This window comes from Ochotona princeps, chromosome 4, assembly GCF_030435755.1.
Source record: "Ochotona princeps isolate mOchPri1 chromosome 4, mOchPri1.hap1, whole genome shotgun sequence".
In the NCBI taxonomy this organism is placed as follows: domain Eukaryota; kingdom Metazoa; phylum Chordata; class Mammalia; order Lagomorpha; family Ochotonidae; genus Ochotona; species Ochotona princeps.
The window spans coordinates 1,512,752-1,533,786 of record NC_080835.1 but is presented as its reverse complement, the minus strand read 5'-3'; the positions used below and the strand labels follow the sequence as shown (position 1 = coordinate 1,533,786).

General features: G+C 64.7%; 1 protein-coding gene across 2 annotated transcripts; it reads right to left on the bottom strand.

The window, feature by feature from the left end:
* Positions 1–9,287: 9,287 nt before the first annotated feature.
* Positions 9,288–20,625, bottom strand: DUSP8 (dual specificity phosphatase 8). 2 transcript variants are annotated; one of them, XM_058662683.1, is made up of 7 exons: positions 20,068–20,625; positions 13,839–14,151; positions 12,529–12,667; positions 11,248–11,414; positions 10,728–10,887; positions 10,501–10,624; positions 9,288–10,356 (listed from the first exon to the last, which is right to left on the bottom strand). In XM_058662683.1, exons 2-7 carry the CDS (start codon positions 14,067–14,069, stop codon positions 9,288–9,290), a joined length of 1,890 nt encoding a protein of 629 aa, XP_058518666.1. In that variant the 5' UTR covers positions 14,070–14,151; positions 20,068–20,625. The 2 variants fall into 2 exon arrangements, with proteins under 2 accessions (XP_058518666.1, XP_058518665.1); XM_058662682.1 differs by lacking the exon at positions 20,068–20,625 and adding an exon at positions 19,442–19,728.
* Positions 20,626–21,035: the final 410 nt, after the last annotated feature.

Here is a 21,035-nt window from a genome sequence, read left to right as displayed (position 1 = left end):
ATGACATGTTGAGTTTCCACGTGCAGATGGCTGCGGTGGGGAAGTTGGCCCAGCCGGCGTGGCCTTGTCCTCGGTCATGGGGAAGCCACCGTCCCCCATCCCAGAAGGTGGCCCTCCTGTTCGTGAAGCCGGCCGTGGTCCCTGTGTGGGTGGCCGTGCCCAGCTGTGTGTGATGACACTAGCCTGGACTGCACGCTGCTGCGGGGGGCTGTCACCGTGCCCCGTACCTGGTCCTTGGACCCTGCTGGCCCATGGTCAGCCCATTTCTTTTCAGTCACTTTATTCTGCTACAAATGGAAAACTGACAAGTCACCACTCGCCTTGTAAGACTGCTTTTTTTTTTTTATTGGAAAGAGCAAGAGCTGCAGAGAGGATAATCTTCACCTGCTGGCTCACTCCCCAAGTGGCCACAGTGGCCAGGGCTGGGCTGGTCGCCCACAGGGGTGCAGGAGCCCCAGCACTTGGGCCGTCCTCGCTGCCTTCCCCGCCCATTACCAGGGAGCTGGGTGGGAACTGGAGTGGCTGGGACTCTGTGCCTGTTGCAATCAGAAGCCATTGCAATTCTGGTTCTTGCCTGCTGCCAGATGTTAAAGATAGCCACCTAACCGATTAGGGGGTAGCAGTTCACCTCCACCTTGCCAGCTTGTCGGGAGGCCCCCCACAATGTCACCCTGGGGACTTGTCCCTCCAGCTTCATGGGATGGCATCTCTTGAGCCAGCACGAGTCTCGTCCCAGTGTCTGCCTGACCCTCAACTCCGGAACTTGTACACATAACATCGCATAGCAAGGCTGGCCAAATCCATCGCCTAACGGACGTGTGTGGGCCCAGCTTTAGCACCTGCCCTGGGGTGGGAGTGGGTGGTGGTGGGTGAGCTGGCCAGTGGATCCATTAGGACTGCACGGGGCCAGGGCAGCTGCAGATGGAAGCAGTTACTTCCCTCGCCAAGGACAGCCACTGCCTGTCACCAGCACTTCGTGTCTGGTGAGCTGCTGCCTGTCCTCCCCCCACCCCGGTGTCCCTTGGGTCTGGGAGGGTGGCTGCTGTCTGCCTGGAAGTGGGTCTCCTACGTAGCCCTTCATGTGTCTCAGCTGTGAGGACAGAGGGCAGATGTTGCGGGGAGTCAAGGAGAGGGTGCTGACGTCTCTTATGGGCAAGTCCCGCCTGGCCACCTGACGGAGCACCTCCTGTGTGGGAGACCTGGGTGGAGCCCCTGGCTGCAGGCCCAGACGCGGCTGCTGTGGATGGAAATTCTCACTCCCCCTCTTGGTCACCGCCTTCCCGAGAGATCAACAGAGCCCTAAAGGAAGTAGTTCTTGTTTGCTGGAGAATACAGTCAAGAAGAGGCTCGAGAGGGCCTGCTGCCCTTGGGGAAGGGGCATCCAGGTCCTGCAGGGTTGGGAGTAGGGGGCAGGGTGAGGATGCGTCCGCTGGCCAGTGCGGGACAGGTGCTTCCCCGCCCAGCTCTGTCGACACCTAGGGTTGGACCACAGATTCCTGCCGGCTGCTCAGGGGGTGGCCCCTGGGCAGGAGCCAGACTCCCTCCTGCTACTCTGCTTGGAGGTTGGGGGCACCTGGGCTCCATGCAGCCTGAGGGTCATTCCAGGGAAAGAAAGAATGCTGACCATGTCCATTGCAGGCTCCTACCAGGTAGGCTCCCTGCCTGTCCGGACACAGTCCTCACCCTTAACTCTCTGCCCTGTGTGACAGCCACTCTCCTACACGTGGGAGCCGGGGACAACGGCCCCCTCAATGTATGAGCCGCTGCCCGTGCTCGGGATGGTGCCTAATGAGACCCAGGTGGCAATGGTCACCAGCGCTGGCCACCAGGACTAGCCACAGCCTCAGTCCCCACAGGGACTGTGGAGGGCTGGGGAAGTCACTCCCCAGGGGCAGCTGGTGGTCAGCGTCTCCTTCCCCATCCCCCAGGAACTTGGTTCTTTTTGTTGATGTGAAAGGCAGAGTTCCAAGAGAGAGGTCTTGCATCCACGGGTTGATTGTCCAATGGCCACAGTGGTAGGGGCCGGGAGCTTCTTCCAGGTTTCCCATGTGGACTCAGGGGGCCAGGTCTGCTGCTTCCTCAGGGTCAGCAAGGAGCTGGACGGCACGAGTAGCAGGAACTGGAGCCAGGTGCTCAGGTGAGGGACAAGGATACCCCCTTTGGTGCCCAGTAGCCCCTGGCCCTTCTCTGTCCTCTTGCCGTCCACGTGGAGACTCTGCAGTTGCTCAGCTGGCGGGTGGTGGCGGGTGGAGAGTGTGGACATGTCCCACCAGTGCAGGGACTCAGACCACAGGATCAAGGCAGGGCCGCCCCCAGTTGGGGAACAGTCCTTCCTGTCCAAGCAGGCTTTCAGGGGCCCAATGGGTGACTTGGCTGCCAGCTTAGCTCTCAGCAGGGTGCCCAGCTCTCCTGGGTGTGCCAATCCCTATTATTAGCTGAGTCTCCCAGGGTGGCCCTTTAAGCTGCCCTCAGGAGGGACTCTGGGCACCCCAGGTGTTGTCCCCTGCTAAGGTCGTACGACTGTCGCCTTGGGGTGAGTCTAAATGAGGGTGGAGGGTCCTGGGGATGGGCAGCCAGAGCTTGTAGGCACATGGTTGCAGACTAGACCCCTGCCTTCCTGTCCCAAGCGCTCCACCCTGCTCCCACAAAGACCCCATCCCTGGGAAGGTCACATTTACAGGCCCCCGCCCATCGAGGTTTCCCAGCACACAGGAGGGGCAGGCCCAAGTCCACCCCATCGCTGGCCCCTCCTGTCCCCGCCACCCCCCCCCCGGGGGCAGGAAACAACTTCCTGGAGGGAAATTCCTACCAAGTCCAAGGAGCCTGGGCAGGCTCAGGCCTAGGGCAGGGCTGGCATGGATGGCTGGCAACCGGCAGTGAGGTCAAGGTGGTCTCCTGCCTCTTGTCCTTGGCCCAAGGTCAGCAGATCAGCCCAGCGAGCACACACGGATGATTCCGTCTTTTTTCACGGTGGGTCCAGCTGTCGGCTGCCGGCTGTGACCTGGGCTCCGCTCAGCACCTACAGTGTGAGCTGCAAAGTGGACCACGGAGATGGGGTTGGAAATCTGAGTGGCAGAAAGACAAAGACACAGTCATTGGCCCCCAAATCCTGTCTGTTGGCTTACACCCCAAATGTCCACAACAGGCCTGCAGAGGGCGGCCCTCCCCGGGGTGGGGGAATTCCTGGGTGCCCTCCATGGCTACTCATCTGTCCAGGATGCCTTGGTGCACCTTGTGAGTGGCAGGTGGAGCTGGGGCGAAGCCCTGCGGGACCTGGACAGACAGGACACACTGCTCAGGTGGCCCCAGGTGACTGTGGGAAGAAGGATCTCTCTCCTGAGTGTCCCCCAGCACCAGAGGGACAGACAGCGACATTCATTCTCTACCCTCACCACTCTGCTGCGAGGGACCAGCAGAGCCCTGGCTGGACGCACGCTTCGGAGTCCCGGTCAGCAGGAAGTGGCCACCGGGACTGCTCGTGTCCCCTCCCCAGACGCTAACACTGAAACCTGTGGGCTGGGGGGTTGGGCACTGCCCTGTCGACCAGGGGGTAGGGCACGGGGAGCTATGCTGGCCACTCCCCTTGCCTCCCAGGGAACCACGAGGCAGGACTGTTGCGGTGGCTGCCCCGCTGGGTGCTTAGTGCCATGGCAAGCAGCTGGTGTTGGAGAGGCATGGGCGGCCTGGGTGAGAGGGGGCTGCAGCAGGGGTTGCCAGCAGCCTTGTGTGGCTGCAGCCTGACCTGGCCAGGACCGGCAGGCCTTAGAGGGCCCTAGCCCCTTCCTAGGTAGAGCAAATGACCCCCAGGGCTCTCATGGGACCCCTGCCAGGTGGCCTACAGCCCTAAACTCCAGGGGGCAGATCTGGGAGCATGAGGCTGCTGTGACTCCAAGGCCACCTCCTTCCTCCCAGGGTCAGACTGGTTGGGGTAAGGCAGGCCTCAGAGCCGTGGTCTACACACACACACACACACACACACACACACAGAGGACAGTGGGAAGAGCTGGCGCAGAAGGCCCTGGACTGCCTCTGACCTCACTGCATGATGGGTGGTGATGATTGGGTCACAGATCTTGGCGACAGGCATGGCAGACTCCCTGGAGAATGCCCAGGCTAGCCCTCCAAGAGTCTGACTCTATGGGTCCAAGGGGCGGGGCCCAGAACCTGCATTTAGAGATGCTCCTAGGTGCAGCTGGGCGAGAGTCCCCACGCCAGGTGACACCTTTATGACTTACCTTGCACTCTGGTCTTTGAAGCCCGCCTCTGACCAGGATGCCAGCCTGGGAGGCGGGCTCTGCAAACCTGCAGGGGGCACAGCCATGTGTGGTTCAGGCCCTGGGCTTCCCTACTCAGACACCTCCCACGTGAGGGCCCTGGTCCCCAGCACCCAGAGTGGCCTCTCTCGGCAGCTGGGTGGCCACTGTGCATGGGGGAGAGGATCCCCAGGGAGGCCTGCAGCTTGCAGCTGCAAGTGCCTCTGGGAACAGGTGGGTGAAAGGCGGCCAGGTGAGAGGCTGAGAGGCAGCGAGGGGCCTGGTGCCAGCAAATACTCAGAACTAGGCTCAAGCTGCCACACATGGTGGGGACCTGGACTGAGGCCCGAGCTCCTGCTTTGGGCCCTGGGTCAGTCCGGACTGTTGAGGGCTTCGGGGGAGGGAGCCAGAGATAGGCACTCCTTCCGCCCCTCTGCCTCTTCCAAAGAGGGCACTCCGTGAAGCGAGAGGTGAAGCAGTGCGTGCCTGCGAGGGCCTCGAGGTCAAGGATAGAATCTGGCAGCAGACCAAGCTGGGGCAAGGGTAAGCATCCCATGGATATGGCTGACTGCTCTAGGATGGGGCGGTATGGTGCAGGAGCAGGCGCACGGAGGATGGAAGCGGGCCACGGCAGGGATTAAGGACGCGAACCCCAGGACCCCCAGCCCTCGAACTGGCTCCAGCGTTCGCAGGGGCGGGCGGCAGGTGGCGCAGATGAGCCGTGTCGGGCGAGTAAAGGACCCGGGGTGGAGTGGCCCAGGACGCCCCTGAAGAGGCGGGTACCGGGAAGGAGCGCCTGCTCCCGACCTCGCAGGGCTGGTGTGGACCCATTGGACCGGCCGGATTCGCCCTACCCGCGAGCTCCCGTGCACAGCAGGTGCACTGTGGCCTGCTCCTCAGCTCTCGCTGAGCCTCGGACCTGGTCGTGCGGAGGGTTCTGAGAGGGGCCAAAGGGGCGGGAGCCAAAGAGGGAGGAGTGGCCGTGAAGTCAGTGCGAGCTGCGTCCAGCCCTCGGCCCCAGGAAGCCCGGCTGTGCGCGCAGGGGTGGACGCCATCTGGGCTGCCTAGGGGTGGGAGTGGGGGTGGACGCCGGCTCCTCCCGCACCAGCCACCCAGGCCCTGGGGCAGATTCTACGTCGGGTGGATGACGCTGCCCAGCCCCTGGAGTGGTGTCCGGCCGGTCCTTGTCCACTCCGCTTCGGCGGGGGGTCCGAGGCCGAGCTGCACCTGCTGGAGCCCTGAGGGCCCCAGTGCCCTCCCCCGACCCGCCCTACTGCCCTATATCCTGCCCCGCCCAGAGTTTCCTGTCAGGACTGACTCACCACACCCAGCCCGCCCCGCAGGCCTTCCTCGACCTGGCCCTGCCTGGAGCCCAGTCAAGGCGTGACCACCACCAGGGATAAGAGAGAGGGTGGGAGCGCCACGTGGGGGCAATCCAGGAAGCCGGAGAAGTGTCAGCATGGCCTGCAGTGAGGGTCCCCTGAGCTCCTCTTAGCTGTCAGCGTTCCTGCTGACGGCTCCCCAGAAAGAGCCAAGTGAACCCACACTTGAAACCTTGTCTAGCCAGGCCTGGGGCAGGTCCGGTGCCCATGCCCACACCTCCCTGTGGGCATGTGTGTGGGGGGGGGAGTGGTGGCAGGGGCCCTACTGGAGAGGGGATAGATCGAGGAGTAACACAGGAACCCCATCTCTCGCCTGTCCTGGAGACACAGGGAGAGTTCCAGCCCTCCTGCCCCTGCATCTGTGGGGCCCCTAGGTCTGACCCTGGCTCTCTGGGGGAGCCTCTGTCTGTCCATTTTCTATTCCAGGATCTCTGTCACTGTTTCTGGTTTCTCCTCCCATTGCCTCACAGGCCAGGCAGCAGCCTTTCCCCCTTTCTGGAAGGCTGCAGCTCCAGGTGTACTGGATGGGTGTTGTAGCCCGCAGGTGCACCTGGCCCTGGGGCACAAGTCAGGGAGGGGTTAGCCCTGTCATCTGCTTTTGCCCTGGCTGCCTTTGTCGCGGCCCCTTTCAAGCTTGGAGTTGGTGCAGACACAAGCAGTGGGGCCTTTCTGAGAGATCAGGGAGCCAGGCCCAGCTCCCAGACGGTTGTGGATACTCCCTGGACACTGGTCTTCCATGTAGGAGGACCAGGGGCCGGCCTGCAGCCCGGTGGGAGGGGCAAGGCAAGCACAGAGCTCCCACCCTCTCAGCTCAGCACGCTTGGTCGGAGGGCTAGAGAGACACAGGTGGAAAGGAGGGCACGGCCTTCAGGGGGTGCTGTCCAGCAGGTGCAGTTGCCAAGAGCCGCTGGGGGCAGGACACACCGCCAGGGTCGCAGTGTTGCTTGGCTACCTGCTTTGTGCAGCCCCTGGTCTGGTTCCAAGCATGCCAGCTGAGGAGGGGCTGCGCCCCCACCTCCTGCAGTATTGGGTGCTCAGGTTCACTGCTGGGGTGTGTGTGTGTAGGGGGAAGGTCGGACACCTTGGTGTTATGGAAGTGGCCTCGGCTTTTATTGACTGTTAGGGGCTGCCAGAGTTATAAATAGATGTTCTTGAGCTAAAAATAGCCTTGCTGGAGTCAGAGAATGCGCCTAGCTCTGCCTCTTCAAGATGCAGGGATGCCTCGTTCCAGCCTGAGCCAAGACCGCCCGCCCACCAGGCCCTTCCCCTCCTCACTCCTCTTCCTCAGTGATGTCACAGGCGGGCGCTCTGGACAGGCAGCGTTAACCAGGGCCCACAGTGGTGACCCTCTGCCCCAGCTGGCATCCTGGCTGGCTGGCACTGGTGCCCGCGTGTGGCTGGTAACCTGGCAGATTCTGTGTCTGGATGCCCCCACTGGCCCCAGCAGTTTAGGCTGCTGCATGCCTGGGACCACCTTACTCAGGAGTGTCCCACTTTGGTGGGGAGGAAGGTTAAGGTTGAGTCTGCTGGCTGGGCCTCCAGGGAGGGATGGAGGTGGCAAGGGATGCCGGCTGTATCTGTTGAATTTTGAGTCATTATTTGTGAGCCAACAGCAGCAAAGCCAGCGCTTTAGGTGTTGGGGGTGTAGCAGAGGCACAGGGGCCCTCCTCCTGGACTTGGAAGCCCCCTCCTAATCACCCCCTACTCCAGCCCAAAGGAAAGAGGCAGAGGAGGCGCCAGGAAAACCTCGGTCGCAGGATTTATTACAACACAGTATTCCCAAATACAAAACGGGGTGGGAAGGTGGGGTTCATGGGGGAGGGGCTCATAGGAGCTGGGGGGCTGGCAGCCCAGTCCACAGACTGGAGCCTTGCAGGGAGGGACCTGGCACCGCTCCTCCGCTGGACTTTCCAGCAAGTAACAGGAGGGGCCTGGTCCATGTGGGGCAGTCCCCGTGCCTGGCAGCAGCTGGGCCAGGTGGGGCACACGGAGAGCTTAGAGAAGACTGGGCAGCGGCCCCTCCTGACCCCGGAGTGGCCATGGGGAGGAGGCAGCGGCCGAGGTGGCGCCCAGGCCCTCGGCAGTGAGAGCTGAGCCCGCTGGGTTCCCTATACCCAGCACAGAGCCATGCCCGGGGGAGGGGGAAGAAGGGGCGGGGAGGGGAGGGGTGAAGGCTAAGGGAGCTCCCTCCAGGTTCCAGGGCCCAACCAGTGGCCTGGACAGCATGGGGTGGGGGCAGGGTGAGGAGGGGTGAGCCAGTACATTCCTCCACACCCAGGGTCACCTGGGAAATCCAACACGACAGACATGTAGGAGGCGGGTCCACAGACATCATAATCATAATAATTAACCCATAGTAATAAATACTGAAAAACCTCTAAGAGATTGCAGATACAACAATGTTAGCTTATCTCCTGGGGGCCGGGGGCTAGGGACACGGAGGGGCAGAGCAGCACTGTGGGTGGACGGGGACATGAGGCAAGGGGTCCAAACAGGAGAACGGAGAGGACACGGCCAGGGCAGTGGCGGTGGGAGGGCAGCCCTCCCGAGGTGGCCACTGCTCCCGGAGCCTGGGCCCAGTGGCCCAAGAGGGCGTGAGGAGGGCAGCTGGAAGGACTGCCAAGCCACCTTGAAGCCACCAGGAGCAGATGCCAGTGGCGGGACACCCCCCAGGGGTTCCCTCTGCCTGAAGAGGGCTATCCCAGAGCCAAGCACTGCACCCTTCCATAGCAGAAGTCTTGGCGGGTGCAAGGCGCAAGGCACCAGCTTGGGGAGCACCCCTCCCCAGCAGCTGCAGGTGAACACCACTGGATTAAAGTCAGGCCTGGACCCAGCCTGGAGGAGGGACCAGAGCAAGGCCTGAAAGCTGCCACCTGTTCCTAGCTGGTGCAGCTGCCCCTCTGACCAGCAGGGTCAGCACTGGCTGGCCCTGGTCCTCCTGCCCCCTGGGCAGTGCTTCCCCAACAGCAGGTGGCCCTGGATGGTGGGGTGGGAGAGACCTCTGGCAGTCAGCCAGTGCAACTGGCCCATGTTGGGGAGGGGGCAGCTCCACCCCCAACCCAGCCAGGGTCTTCCTTATCCAGTACTCAGCCCTGACTCCTGGGCCCACCTCTCTCTACTGCTGAGAAGAGCCAGCCAGGCCCTGCCCTCCCTGGCACCTGGTGCTGGCATCAGCGGGGGGCCACCAGCCCCACCGACTTCTTGGGAGCAGAGGTGGACAGCAGCACCCCAGGAAAAGGAGGCGTGGAGGGAGGAGGAGGGGGATAGGGAGAGTCTGCGGCTCAGTTTGTGGCAAAGAAGTTTTTCTGTTTGTTCCCCCCTCCCCTTTTTCTTATGTAAAAAGTGCATGAAAGCTGGGCAGCCTCTTCCTGGGCAGCAAGTGTGTCCCGGGGTGGGGGTGGGGAGAGGGAGGGCGGGGAGAGGGCACCTCAGCTCGCCACTGCAGGTGGCCTGTTCCTATTGCTTAGAAACGTGGAGTTTCAGTTTAAATCCCGGACAGTAAAAAGAGCGCCGAGGCCCGCCAGCGCCGTGGCCAAGTCACGGATGACAGAGAGAGAGAAAGAGAGAGAGAACAGCTTAAATAAATAAAAATGGAAACATCCGCTTCTGGATAAAAACCCGCAGTGACAGCTTCTCCCCTGGCCCGCGGCGGTCAGGACACCCGGATGACCTCCACGCTGCCCGAGAAGCTGGCCTGCTTGCCCAGCGCCACGAGCTCCTCGCCCCGCGTGCGGCCCTCGGCTCTGGCGTCCTCGAACTCCATCTGGCAGCTGCGCCGCTTGAACTGCGAGTCGGGCGCCGGCTCGTCCGGCCAGCCGGTCCGCGCATCCCGGGGCTCTGCCCGCGCCGTCTCCCGCCGTCGCAGGTCGCCGCCGCTGCTGCTGCCGAAGGGCGCCAAGCACGGGCCACCCGCTCCCTGCGCGCCCTCGGGGCTGAAGCACCAGGGCGCATCGGGCGACGGCGTGCCGGGAGAGTCCAGCGGCGGCACCCAGGCCCCAGGGCCAGCGGGCTGGCTGGGCCCAGGCAGCCCAGGCACCGACAGGGCGGAGAGGCCGTGCCGCGGAGTCTGCCGCGCCGAGTCGCCAAAGTTCAGGCCAAGCCCGTGTGCCGGGGAGCGCGCCGGGGAGCCAGCGGGGGCGCGGGGCCGCCGGCGGGGCCGTGGGCGCGTCTCGGGCGCCACCGCATCCGGGCTGTCGGCACCGGGTGAGGGCAGGCCCAGAGTGCCCCCAGAAGGGCTGTCCAGCTTGCAGAGTTTGGGTGCCTCGCCCGGGTCTGGAGGCCCGGGGCCATCGGGCAGCCGGCTGGGTGCGTAGGCAGACTTGATATCCAGCGAGAAGGAGCGCTTGAGGCGGTTGGTGTCCTGGAGGCGGTCGGAGGACAGGTGTAGGCCCCGTAGGCCCCGCTGCAGCGCGCTGGTAGCCGGGGCGGCCGCGGGAGCGGGTGGCTCCCCGCAACAGCCGCCGCTGGCACCGCTGCCCTCGGTGGCCGCGCTGCCGCCGGCAGCCACCACGCTCCCGGCAGTGCCGGTGGCCGCGCTCTCTGAGGTAGGTGGGGGCAGTCCGGGCAGCGGGGCTGGGCCAGGGAGGGGCTCGGGCGTCCCCGGGCAGGAAGCCGCGTCCCCCTGCAGCGCAGCCAGCAGCTTCAGGCTTCTCTCGTACTCCAGCAGCTGGCCCAGGAAGTTGAAGTTGGGCGAGATGGAGGGGCGCCGGTCCTTGACGAACCTGCGGTGGGAGAGCGGGTGGGTAGCTCCGTGGGTGGGTGTGTGGGGCTGGGCCCCGGGGGCTACCCCGGTTCTCCCATGGTGGAGCCAGCGGGAGAGGCTCAGGGAGGGTCCCCTCCCCCTGCCCAGTGCCAGGTATGTCCACCTGTAGGCGTCGTCTGAGGACATGCCCATTGTCTTCATGATGTAGGCGATGGCGATGGTGGCGGAGCGGGAGATGCCGGCTAGACAGTGCACGATCACTTGGCAGCTGGACAGCTTGGCCTTATCTGGGGGCAGGTAGGTGGGTGAGATCTGTGTCCCCGGGTAGGCGGTGACCCTCCCCCCCCCCACACACCGCCCATCTCCTGCAGCACTGGCCGTGGACCTCACCGATGAACTCGATGGACTTGTCCAGCCAGGGTAGCAGCTTCTCGCAGTAGTTGTCGTTGATGGGGATGCGCAGGAAGCGGCTCTCGCAGATGAAGTCGGGCTTGGGGCAGGAGTTGCTGGCGTTGAGGACGTAGCTTATTCCGTTTTGGGTCATCAGATCCTGTTGGCAGGGCAGGGGGAGCGGAAAGAATGCTTGGGGCTCAGCAGGTCCCCATGGTCTCAAGGCCAAGGAAGGAGCCTCTCCCTGCTGCCCACCCCTGCGAACCTGGACCTGGCCAAGCCCCGCCCACAACAGGCTGCTTGGCATTTTACGGCTGGCCTGCGTGGCTGGGCGGCGGCTTTGCCCACTTCCCTCAACACGGGAGCCTTTCAGAGCTGGCCAGGGGCCCAGTGACATCAGAAGCCTGGCATGCCTCGTTGGGTGCAGGGCCCTGGGCGGGCGGGCAGCTTCCTGCTTCTCCCTGAGCCTGGCCGGCCCCTGGCCCTCCCGCGCCCCTAGCAAAGCCCTCTCTCCCCATACCTTGTTCAAGACATCCTTCTGAGAGCCCAGGTAGAGGTGAGGCAGGATGCGGGTCAGGCCCACACTGGGCACGGGCAGGCAGGGCTGCGAGAGGCTCATGGGGAGCAGGGTGGCAGGCTTGCCCTCACAGAGGCCGGGGAAGCAGGAGGAGAAGGTGGCAAAGCCCCCTGTGGAGGAAAGGAGAGCGAGGGAGACCTGAGGCCAGGGCCAGCAGGGGCACCAGGCGGGAACCCCAGGAGGTTGCCCGTCAACCCAGGGCTCACCCACGCCCCGGGGGGACCCAGCTAGAGCCCAGGCGAGCAAGCACGTGAGCAAACAAGTGTAGTCCCTCTGGCCTCTGTGTTGAAGGTGGCTCTGGCTGGCTGGCCGGGCGGCGCCTGCTGCAGCATTACAGTCGGCACCGGCGCCCACATTCCTCCCCACGCTAATTAGGGGCTGGCCCCGCGAGGACGCTGCCTTGATGCCTATAAACACTGCTGGAGGTGGGTAAGGACAGTACGTGCCTGACCCTGAGGCTGTGCGGGTCTCCCGTGGGGACAGACAGTGGGACCAAGGCCCCCAGCCAGGCTAGCGGAGCCACGCCTCCCTGCCCTCAGCTGGCGTACAGCCCAAGGCCGGGGCTCGGGCGCCAGAGCTGGGAGGAGACAAGGGCTTCTGCCAGGGATGTGACATCACCCTGTGGCCCGGCTCAGTGGGCAGGGGCCATCTGTGGTAAGGTCATGGCTACACTCTGTCCAGCAGGAGGTAGCAGGTGCACGTGGGGCTGGAGCGGGTGCCCATAGCAGCACACAGCCAATGTGTCCTGCTGCTACAGCTCCAGGTTGGGGGAGGGGAGGGTCTGCCCAATGTGAGCCAGAAATTGTGAATGGGCCAGTAACGATGCCCCAGGTGCCAGGTCCCTAGAGGCTGAGCAAGCGTCTGCTGAGGCTGCCTGCCACGGGTGTCTGTGGATCTGTCCATGTTCCAGGCAAAGTGAGGGGCTTGAGGGAATCCCATTGGAACCCCTATCCCCCAGAGCCAGGAAGCCTCTTGCACACCCTGCTGGACACTAAGGCCACTTCAGGGGTTGTGGGCTGGGGGCACCACTCTAGGGCCCCTTCTCCAACTCCCACAGGATCCTGTGGCTGCCATTCAGGGCCAGGAAGGGAGGGTGCCCCATGCCCCCCATAAGGTGGGTCAGGGGGTATGCACTTGCACGGCCTCTGGGTAAAAGTTCCCCTAGGAGGGGCGTAGGAAGTGGCATGTACAACCAAGCAGGAGGCGGGGCTCCCCGGGCCTCACCTGTGAGGATGGCCACGCTGTCGAAGCAGCCGTCCAACTTGCTGAGCAGGATGGAGAGGAAGCTGTCGGCGGCCAGCACGCTGGCGTCCCGCGTGCTCTGGTCATACACCACGACGTCCTGCGGCTCCGTGGCCTCCACCTGGGAGGGCAGAGGTCAGGCTGACGCTGGTACGCCTGTCACTGTCTGGGACCCCACACACTTGCTGCTGCCTGAAGGAAGGCAAGGAGATGGGGGGAGGGGCCGCTGCCACAGTCCTGCCTGGGGGGCGGGGAGGTGGGCCGATAAGGTGTCCTGCCCACATCCCTACACTGTCTACCTGCCAGGGCACACCTGGACAGGTGTCAGTGTTCAGGGCCACAGCAGCAGCTGTGGGGTGGGGGAGTGACAGAGGGCTTGCACACACACACACACACACGCACGGAAGGCATGGACGGGTGTTCACCGAGGCCAGGCTGCCACTGAGCAGACACAGGCAAGGGGGCTGGGCAGGGCCCTGGGACCCAGATGTTAAGCGGCTTTTGCTCAGATGGCAGTGGGCACCCCCAACACCCACCGGGCACACTCAGCCCTTAAGCCAGCTGAGCCGCCAACCCCCGGGCTGCATGATGTCACCGGCGGCCAATCACCTCACACTCTGGCCTGGAGCCCTCGCTGGGGGTGATTCGTCACTGGATTCCCCCTCCCCCTCCCCCCGCCACAGGAGCCACAGGGAGCCTGCTGTGGCTGCAGAGTGGAGTGGGGGTGAGGAGGGTGGGGGCAAGGGAAGGCAAAAAGCTCCGTCCCACCTGGGTCTTGAGCTTACACAGTGAGGATTGTGAGCCCCCCAAAGCCCCCAACCTCAATCACAAGGCCTGGAGGGGTGGGGGTGGGGTGTCAGAGAGTGGGGCCAACTGCACAGCTCCCTGGTCCAGTTCCCCACATCCTGGAGTGGATGGGCCTGGGAAAGATGGAGCTGGCAAGTGTGCCCTTGGAGGCTACCCGGGCTAGGGGCCTGGGAACACCAAATGCTCCCCCAAGCTTCCTGTCCATCCCCCACCCCTAGACTGTACCAGCTTGCTCCCACCACCCTCTGTTCTTGAGCCTGTCTGGGCCCTGGGGACACTGGAGGCCAATGCAGGGCGCTCAGGGCTTCTGGGTGGGAGCTGGGGTCAGCAGGCTCAGGGAACCAGGGAACATGTAGCAGTAGGGACCCCATGGTGGTGGTGGAAGGTATGACCCTAGGGCTGTGGACTGTGGCGGGGTCCTGGGCGAGCGCCGGGCAGGGGCAGCCAGCTCCGGTGGGTGTGAGGAGGGGTTGGCGCCTGGGTACCTGGCTGCGCGCAGCTGGCTGGATGAGCTCGGCGATGGTCACCTTGCCCTGCTGCAGCCGCCGCTTCACCAACTTGGAGCAGCAGATGTTGACGGAGCTCAGCACGTGCCAGCTGTTGTACTCCACAAAGGAGCGGCTGTCGATGACCAGGGGCCCCCTGGGCCCGCCCCGCAGCAGGCTGGCCAGCTTCTTGGCGTCCATCACCTTTCTAGGGAGCCGGTCCCCGGCCATGGTGGCGCAGTGGACAAGGCGACCCCCGGAGTGGGGAGGGTGTGACTGCACGTCCCAAGTGCCCTAGCACATGACGGCAGGCCTGCAGGGGAGAGGGTGAGCTGTCAGCAGCTCCAGCTTGCCCAAGGGCAGCCCCGGCCAGCCGCACCGGGATCCCAGGGCACCTTCCTCCCAACGTGGGAGGCAGGAAGGCCTGCGGGAGACCAGGTCATCTCGGACAGCAGGACACTGTGCGGCAGGGTGGGTCTCGGGTCAGACCAAGGGGTGCTTCTCCTGGGCCCTGGTGTCCCCTGACTCACATCCCAACAACGGACCCCAGCAAAGCAGAGCATGTGCCCCGTGCCCTCTGCCCTGCTCTCCCCTCCCCCGGCACTCCACTGCCTGCTGAACCCAGTGTGTCGGGGGGGGGGCTGCTCTCTAAGCTGATAATCGCAGTCCCACCCACAGTGGGCTCAGGCTGAGGCAGGTGGAAGGGCTCACCCCTTGGCTCTTGCGCACTTGCTGCGTGCTAGTCCCTGCCTCACAGAAGACCCAGGGCAACCGGAGCACTCAGGTCAGTGTGCCTGGGACCTGTGGGCTGCTGCAGCCTCCATCTGCCTTCAGAGCCCTCAGCTGAGGGGTGCACGGGGGCAGCTGGATAGCTTGGGAAGCCTGGATGCTACGCCCCCACCCCTGTAAGGCTTGAGCTGCCTGCCATTTGCCAGGATTGTCCAGACACACCCGGAAGGCACACAGTTTGACATAAAGATGAGGAAGCTGGGGCTCGGAGCAGGAATGTATTCCACCAAAGCTTCCCATGTCGGCAGGTGCTGAGGACAACAGAGGCAGCCATGGGGGGCTCTGTACCCCCTTGCTGGGGCAGGCAGCTCCCAGCCCTACCTGTGCTCAGTCCTGCCATTACCCCCTGCAGCCTGGTATACCTCTCACTGCTTCCACAGGGCTACCGAGACAAGACAGGACTGCTAAAGCTGACGCTGGGAAAAGGCAGGTGGGTCTGCTCTCCAGTGCCTGCTCTGCTGGGGTCTGCACCTGCTAAGCCACACCCACTACATCTGGCAGCACAAGGGCTGCCCTGCCGAGGGTCTCCCAGTCCACGGAGGAGGTGACCCCTGCCTGCACAGGTTATCGCTGCCCTGAGAAGGTGGGTCCTTGGTCATGGTGGCGGGCGGGGGAAAGGCGGGAGTCCCTGGTTTAATTTTTGAAGGTGGTGACAGGCCATGGCTACATGTCCCGTGGGTTGAGGGAAGCAGCCACTTCCACTCTGGCTGAGTCTCTGCCCTGGACAATGAGACATAGAGCTCAGCTCAGAGAGACCCCGGAGAACGGACAGTGTGTTCATCTGTGAAATGGGTAGGTCGGGGATCCCTCATGTGGCTGGCTCCCACCACCCAGAGAAGCAGAGGATGTTGACTCCACAGAAAGGTATGGAGGTCAGAGGCAGTGAGGCAGGCTCAGGCCAGGAGCAGGGGGGCCTGAGAGGAGGCAGCGTGAGGGCCGGGCCAGCACTCACAGAGCTGTGGGCAGGGGCTGCAGGTACCTGGTCCTGCTGTCCCAGGAACCCTGGCGCCAGAACTGGGCCCCGTCCACCACCCAAGCATTGTTGTTTGCAGCCAAGGGGGACTCATTAGCCAAGGCAGCGCCTCCGCTGTCGCCATGGCAACAGCAGAGGCACCAGGCAACCTAGGCGGCTCCCGACACTGCAGCTGCCAACCTTGGTAGACTCCCCCTCCGTAAGTGGACAGGTTGGCAGCCCCCTTGATGAGCCCCAGCCGATGCTGGGACCCCACCTGATGCTGATCCCAGCTGTACCCACAACTCTTCCTTTGCTGCACTTTCTGTACTGCCTGGGGCTGGTCCCTGCATAGGAGGTTGGTGTGGGGGAGGGGAGACCCTCAGAAAGCCCCCAGCCCCTCAGGGGTTCACAGCAGGCCGGTAAGGGACAGAAGTGCGAGTGGTGGCTTCTGTTGGGCCCGGGCCTTCATGTCCAAAAACAGGTGTTCAGCTCTGGCCTTGATTTGGCCAGGCCTCATTCCTGGGGACCAGGGCCGGTGGGATGGGAACTCAAGGCCTCTCCTGTGGACCCTCTCCTCCTAGGCTGTGCCTCTAGCCCCCAGAGGCTCGGGACATGCCCACCTACATGGCCTGGCTCCTGTGTATGCAAATACCCCTTTACATGTGGACACACATGCCACTGCAATGCAGAGTCTGGGCACACACGTGCATAGCATACATGTCCTCCACCTGTCCCCAGGGGCAGAGCCCCCCTACTCCCACATGCCTGTCCCTGAGCACACGCGTGACCACCTGGCTCCCACATGCCTGTCCCTGAGCACACGCGTGACCACCTGGCTCCCACACACCTGTCCCTGAGCACACGCGTGACCACCTGGCTCCCACACACCTGTCCCTGAGCACACGTGTGACCACCTGGCTCCCACACACCTGTCCCTGAGCACACACCTGTCCCTGAGCACATGTGACCACCTGGCTCCCACACACCTGTCCCTGAGCATATGTGACCACCTGGCTCCCACATGCCTGTCCCTGAGCACACACCTGTCCCTGAGCACACACGTGACCACCTGGCTCCTACATGCCTGTCCCTGAGCACACATGTGACTACCTGGCTCCTACACGCCTGTCCCTGAGCACACACGTGTGACCACCTGGCTCCCACACTCTTGTCCCTGAGCACACACGTGACCACCTGGCTCCTACACACCTGTTTCTGAGCACATGTATGACGACCTGGCTCCTACGCACCTGCCCCTGAGCACATGTGTGACCACCTGGCTCCTACACGCCTGCCCCTGAGCACACGTGTGACCACCTGGCTCCCACACGCCTGCCCCTGAGCACATGTGTGACCACCTGGCTCCCACACGCCTGCCCCTGAGCACATGTGTGACGACCTGGCTCCTACACGCGTGCCCCTGAGCACATGTGTGACCACCTGGCTCCTACACGCCTGTCCCTGAGCACATGTGTGACGACCTGGCTCCTACACGCCTGCCCCTGAGCACACGTGTGACCACCTGGCTCCTACACGCCTGCCCCTGAGCACACGTGTGACGACCTGGCTCCTACACGCCTGCCCCTGAGCACACGTGTGATGACCTGGCTCCTACACGCCTGCCCCTGAGCACACGTGTGACCACCTGGCTCCTACACGCCTGCCCCTGAGCACACGTGTGACCACCTGGCTCCCACACGCCTGCCCCTGAGCACACACGTGACCACCTGGCTCCTACACGCGTGCCCCTGAGCACATGTGTGACCACCTGGCTCCCACACGCCTGTCCCTGAGCACACGCGTGACCACCTGGCTCCTACACGCCTGCCCCTGAGCACATGTGTGACGACCTGGCTCCTACACGCCTGCCCCTGAGCACATGTGTGACGACCTGGCTCCCACACGCCTGCCCCTGAGCACATGTGTGACCACCTGGCTCCCACACGCGTGCCCCTGAGCACATGTGTGACGACCTGGCTCCTACACGCCTACCCCTGAGCACATGTGTGATGACCTGGCTCCTACACGCGTGCCCCTGAGCACATGTGTGACGACCTGGCTCCTACACGCCTGCCCCTGAGCACATGTGTGACGACCTGGCTCCTACACGCCTGCCCCTAGCACACACATGCCTGTCCCCAAGCACACGTGTGACCACTCAGCTTCCACACGCCTGTCCCTGAGCACACGCATGAGCAGCCACAACCTGCATCCGAGCCATGGCCAGCCTCTCCATCTGCCTTCAACTCGGCCCAGCAGCAGGGACCCCACACCCTTTATGACTACCGTCAGGGACTGCAGGGCCACGGCTGGCATTCACAGCTGTGTCTCAGGCTGCAGCTCCTACCTGGGTGGGCTCATGGGACTCTGTCACCTGGGGCAGAAACCACTGCCTGGCAGTGCCAATGATGCCCACTCTCACCAGATGCCCCAGTGTTCCCAGGGGTGAGCACCGTGGGCGGCCCCTGCCCCATGGAGGCCTTTCTTTGCGGAGCAGATACAGCTAGGGCCTGGGGAGCCCCTGGGTTTTGGAGGTCTGTAGGGGATGGCAGGTGCCTGAGCATCCCGGGGTGAGAAGACTTGGCAAGCAGAGGCTGGGAACCTCCCGGCGCCTGCTTCCTTCCTGACAACCTGACCGGTGCAAAGGAGCGGAGGGTTGCTGGGGCCCTGGCTCCTACACTATGAATCTGAGTCAGTTCAGGGCCTCCACAGGGCACTGCCAGCCCGAGTGGTCCAGCCAGTGCTGCCCTGGTGCACAGCCCAGCCACTTCTCTCTAGCCTGAGTGGATGGCTCCCAGAGGCACCTGCCAGGCTTGGCCTTGGCCGAGCAGAGGGTGGGGCTCGGACCTGTTGCCTGGAGCACTCCCTAGGGGCTGAGAGCAGGGTGGAGGCAGGTACTTAGGCCAGACTACAGGAAGAACTAGCCCGGGGCACGTGATCTGTCAGTGGGGGTGGGGGTTATCAGTCAGGGGGACAGCACCAAGGACTCTGCCCTCCTGCAGGTGCCAGGCCCAGCAGCGTCCTGCAGCCTCGACCGAGGACACAGACCGGGCCCTTAGGACCCCTGGGTCCTGCTGCACCGCACCCAGCCGCATAGCCATCCTGCTGCCCCTCCTCCACTGCACAGAGCCCGCAACCCTCCCTCCCCCTCTACTGCAGCACCAGAGGCCCCTGTGGAAGCCCTGGCACCACTGCAAGGCGGGGGGCTGCGGGGGGCCTGTGGTCGCCTTATCCTTGCATGCCAGATCTCTGGGTACCCCCGACCTGGGCCGGGAGGCGGCCATGGGCAGCCTGGCAGTGCCAGCCCCTCCCCCAGCATGCTGCAGACGCGGGTCTTTATTCCGCAGAAGTGGAGGAGCGCGCGCATGGGGTGGGGGGGTGGCTGGCCTGGATCTGCAGTCCCCCCAACCCTCGATTGCAAGGAGCCTTTTCCTGGGTGCCCCCACAACCCAGGGCCAAGACCTAGCTTTTTCCTGACCTGCTCCGCTCCGGGTCCCAACGGGCTGCCCTTGGGGATCGCGCAGCGTAGACAAGTCTGCACCGGAACGCAAATGGCTTCTTGGTCTTGGGTTTAGGCCCCCCACCCCCCACCCCACACACACCGGGAGGAGGATTGTTGGCCCCAGGCGGGGAGATGATTGGGCCGGGTCCGCAGCACGCTGCAGCAGGCGTGGGAAGGGTTTCTGGGTCCACCGCAGCTCTGCAAGCGGGGAGCCGCCTCCTCCGGGGCGCCCTCCGGGCGCAGCCCCCAACGCCCCACCACCACCCAGCGTGGGGTCCCTCGGGCTCTCTGGCCCCCGCATCCCCTCCCCTCCGCAACGTCTCCCTCGGCTCCCATCAGGGCCGGCGCCCGGCTCACCTCGCTCCCGCCCGCCTCGGGGCGCACCGGGGACCCGCGCCGCGTTCAGGGCGCTCGCTCGGCCGCGCCGCCCATGGGCCCGGCGGGGGCCCGCGCAGCCGGGGCAAGGGCCGGGGGAGCGCGCGGGCCGCGTCGCCGCCGCCGCCGCCGCCGCCACCGCCGCGGGGAGCGCTCGCTCGAACCGGGGTGCGCGCACTGCGGGCGGACACGCGCGCTCGCGGCGCGCATCCCAGCCCCGCGCTCGGCGGGCGCGGCCGGGCTGCTCCGGCTCGGCTCGGCTCGGGCCCCGGCGTCCGGCGTCCGGCGTCCGGCGTCCGGCGGGGCGGGGGCCGCGGAGCCGGCGCGGCCGCGAGTGACAGGCCCGGGACGGAGGGCGGGGCAGCCGGTGGGGATGAAGTCATGCCGAGCGAAAAAAGCCCCTGACGTCACCTGTAGCCAATCAGCGTGCGGGGCTCGGAGGCAGGTGACGTCAACCGGAGCCGGCTTTGGGGAGGATCAGAGGCGCGGCCGGGTGTGGGGGGTTGGGGGTGAGGGTGCTGGGGCTGGCTGCCCTGCGCCCCGCGCCAGGCCCCGCACGGGCTCTTAAAGGCGCCACGCGACTCCCAGGCCGCGCGCCGGGACCCCACCTCCAGGAAGTCTTCCTGGCCACAGGGCTCCGCGTCGCTCGCGGATCGCCCTTCCACCTCTCCGCGAGCAGGCCCGCGACGGTCCTGCCGACGGAGTCCGCGCGCGGGGGTCCTCTCCACGCGCGTCGGTGGCGGCGCCGACGCTGGCTTCCCTCTAGGGACCTCGCCTTTGTTCGTGCGCAGCCGCCCGCTGGCGAGGTTTCTCTTGCTTCTCTCCCCACGTCCCCCGAAAGGCGAGCCCGGATCTCCTGTCCGCCCCCAGGAGGACCTGGGAGCGCAGAGAGAGTTGTCTCCGGGTGCACCGCCTGAGTGCCAGGGCGAGGAGCGTCCACTAGCGCCACGCTGGTCTCACAGTCCCACTCGTGACTTCCAGCACCCCGTGCACCCACCCTGACATGCGCGGGTGTAAGCTGTCGAGGGCGCGCAGGAGCGGGACGCGGTGGGAGGCAGGTCCAGCGGGAACAAAAACGTGGCTGAGGACCCCCGGCCCCCGGGCGCGGAGACGCAGGGGCTGCAGCCTGGGGTGGCCTCAGGCCACTCTAGGAGGTGACCCAGAGGTTGGGGTGTGTGTGTGCTGCAGGTTGTAGGGAGTCTGGCTCCTGCTTGGAGAAATGCCAGGTGCGTCCACTGGGCCAGACCCTAGGCTGGGCCACACCCCCGAGGGTGCCCCAGGGAGTCCCGGAGCCCTTGGGAGCCTTCCTTTCTGGGTCCTGACTCCGGAGTCAGGGTACATGCAACCCCATCTCGCCACCTGCCGTTGCAAAGTGCTGGAATTCCCATCCAGAGTAGAGGTGACCCTGCAGCTCTGAGAGGTCCCCAGGGTGTGCCGGCCCATCCTCTTCCCTGTCTGGGCTGGGAGCAGAAGGTGTGTGCGTGGGGGGGAGGGGGTGTCACAGGCTGGAGCTGGCCAGGGCCCTAACAGAGGTGTGCACACAGTAGGTGCTCCTGGCTCCCCTAGCAAACCCAGG

What these genes read in the sequence shown, in the direction of transcription:
- DUSP8 (XM_058662683.1), bottom strand. Translation starts at nt 14,069, where the DNA reads ATGGCCGGGGACCGGCTCCCTAGAAAGGTGATGGACGCCAAGAAGCTG. An exon ending in AGAAGGATGTCTTGAACAAG is followed by an intron (nt 10,888 to 11,247) that starts GTATGGGGAGAG and finishes CCCTGCCAACAG; the next exon opens with GATCTGATGACCCAAAACGG. An exon ending in CAAGTCCATCGAGTTCATCG is followed by an intron (nt 10,625 to 10,727) that starts GTGAGGTCCACG and finishes ACCTGCCCCCAG; the next exon opens with ATAAGGCCAAGCTGTCCAGC.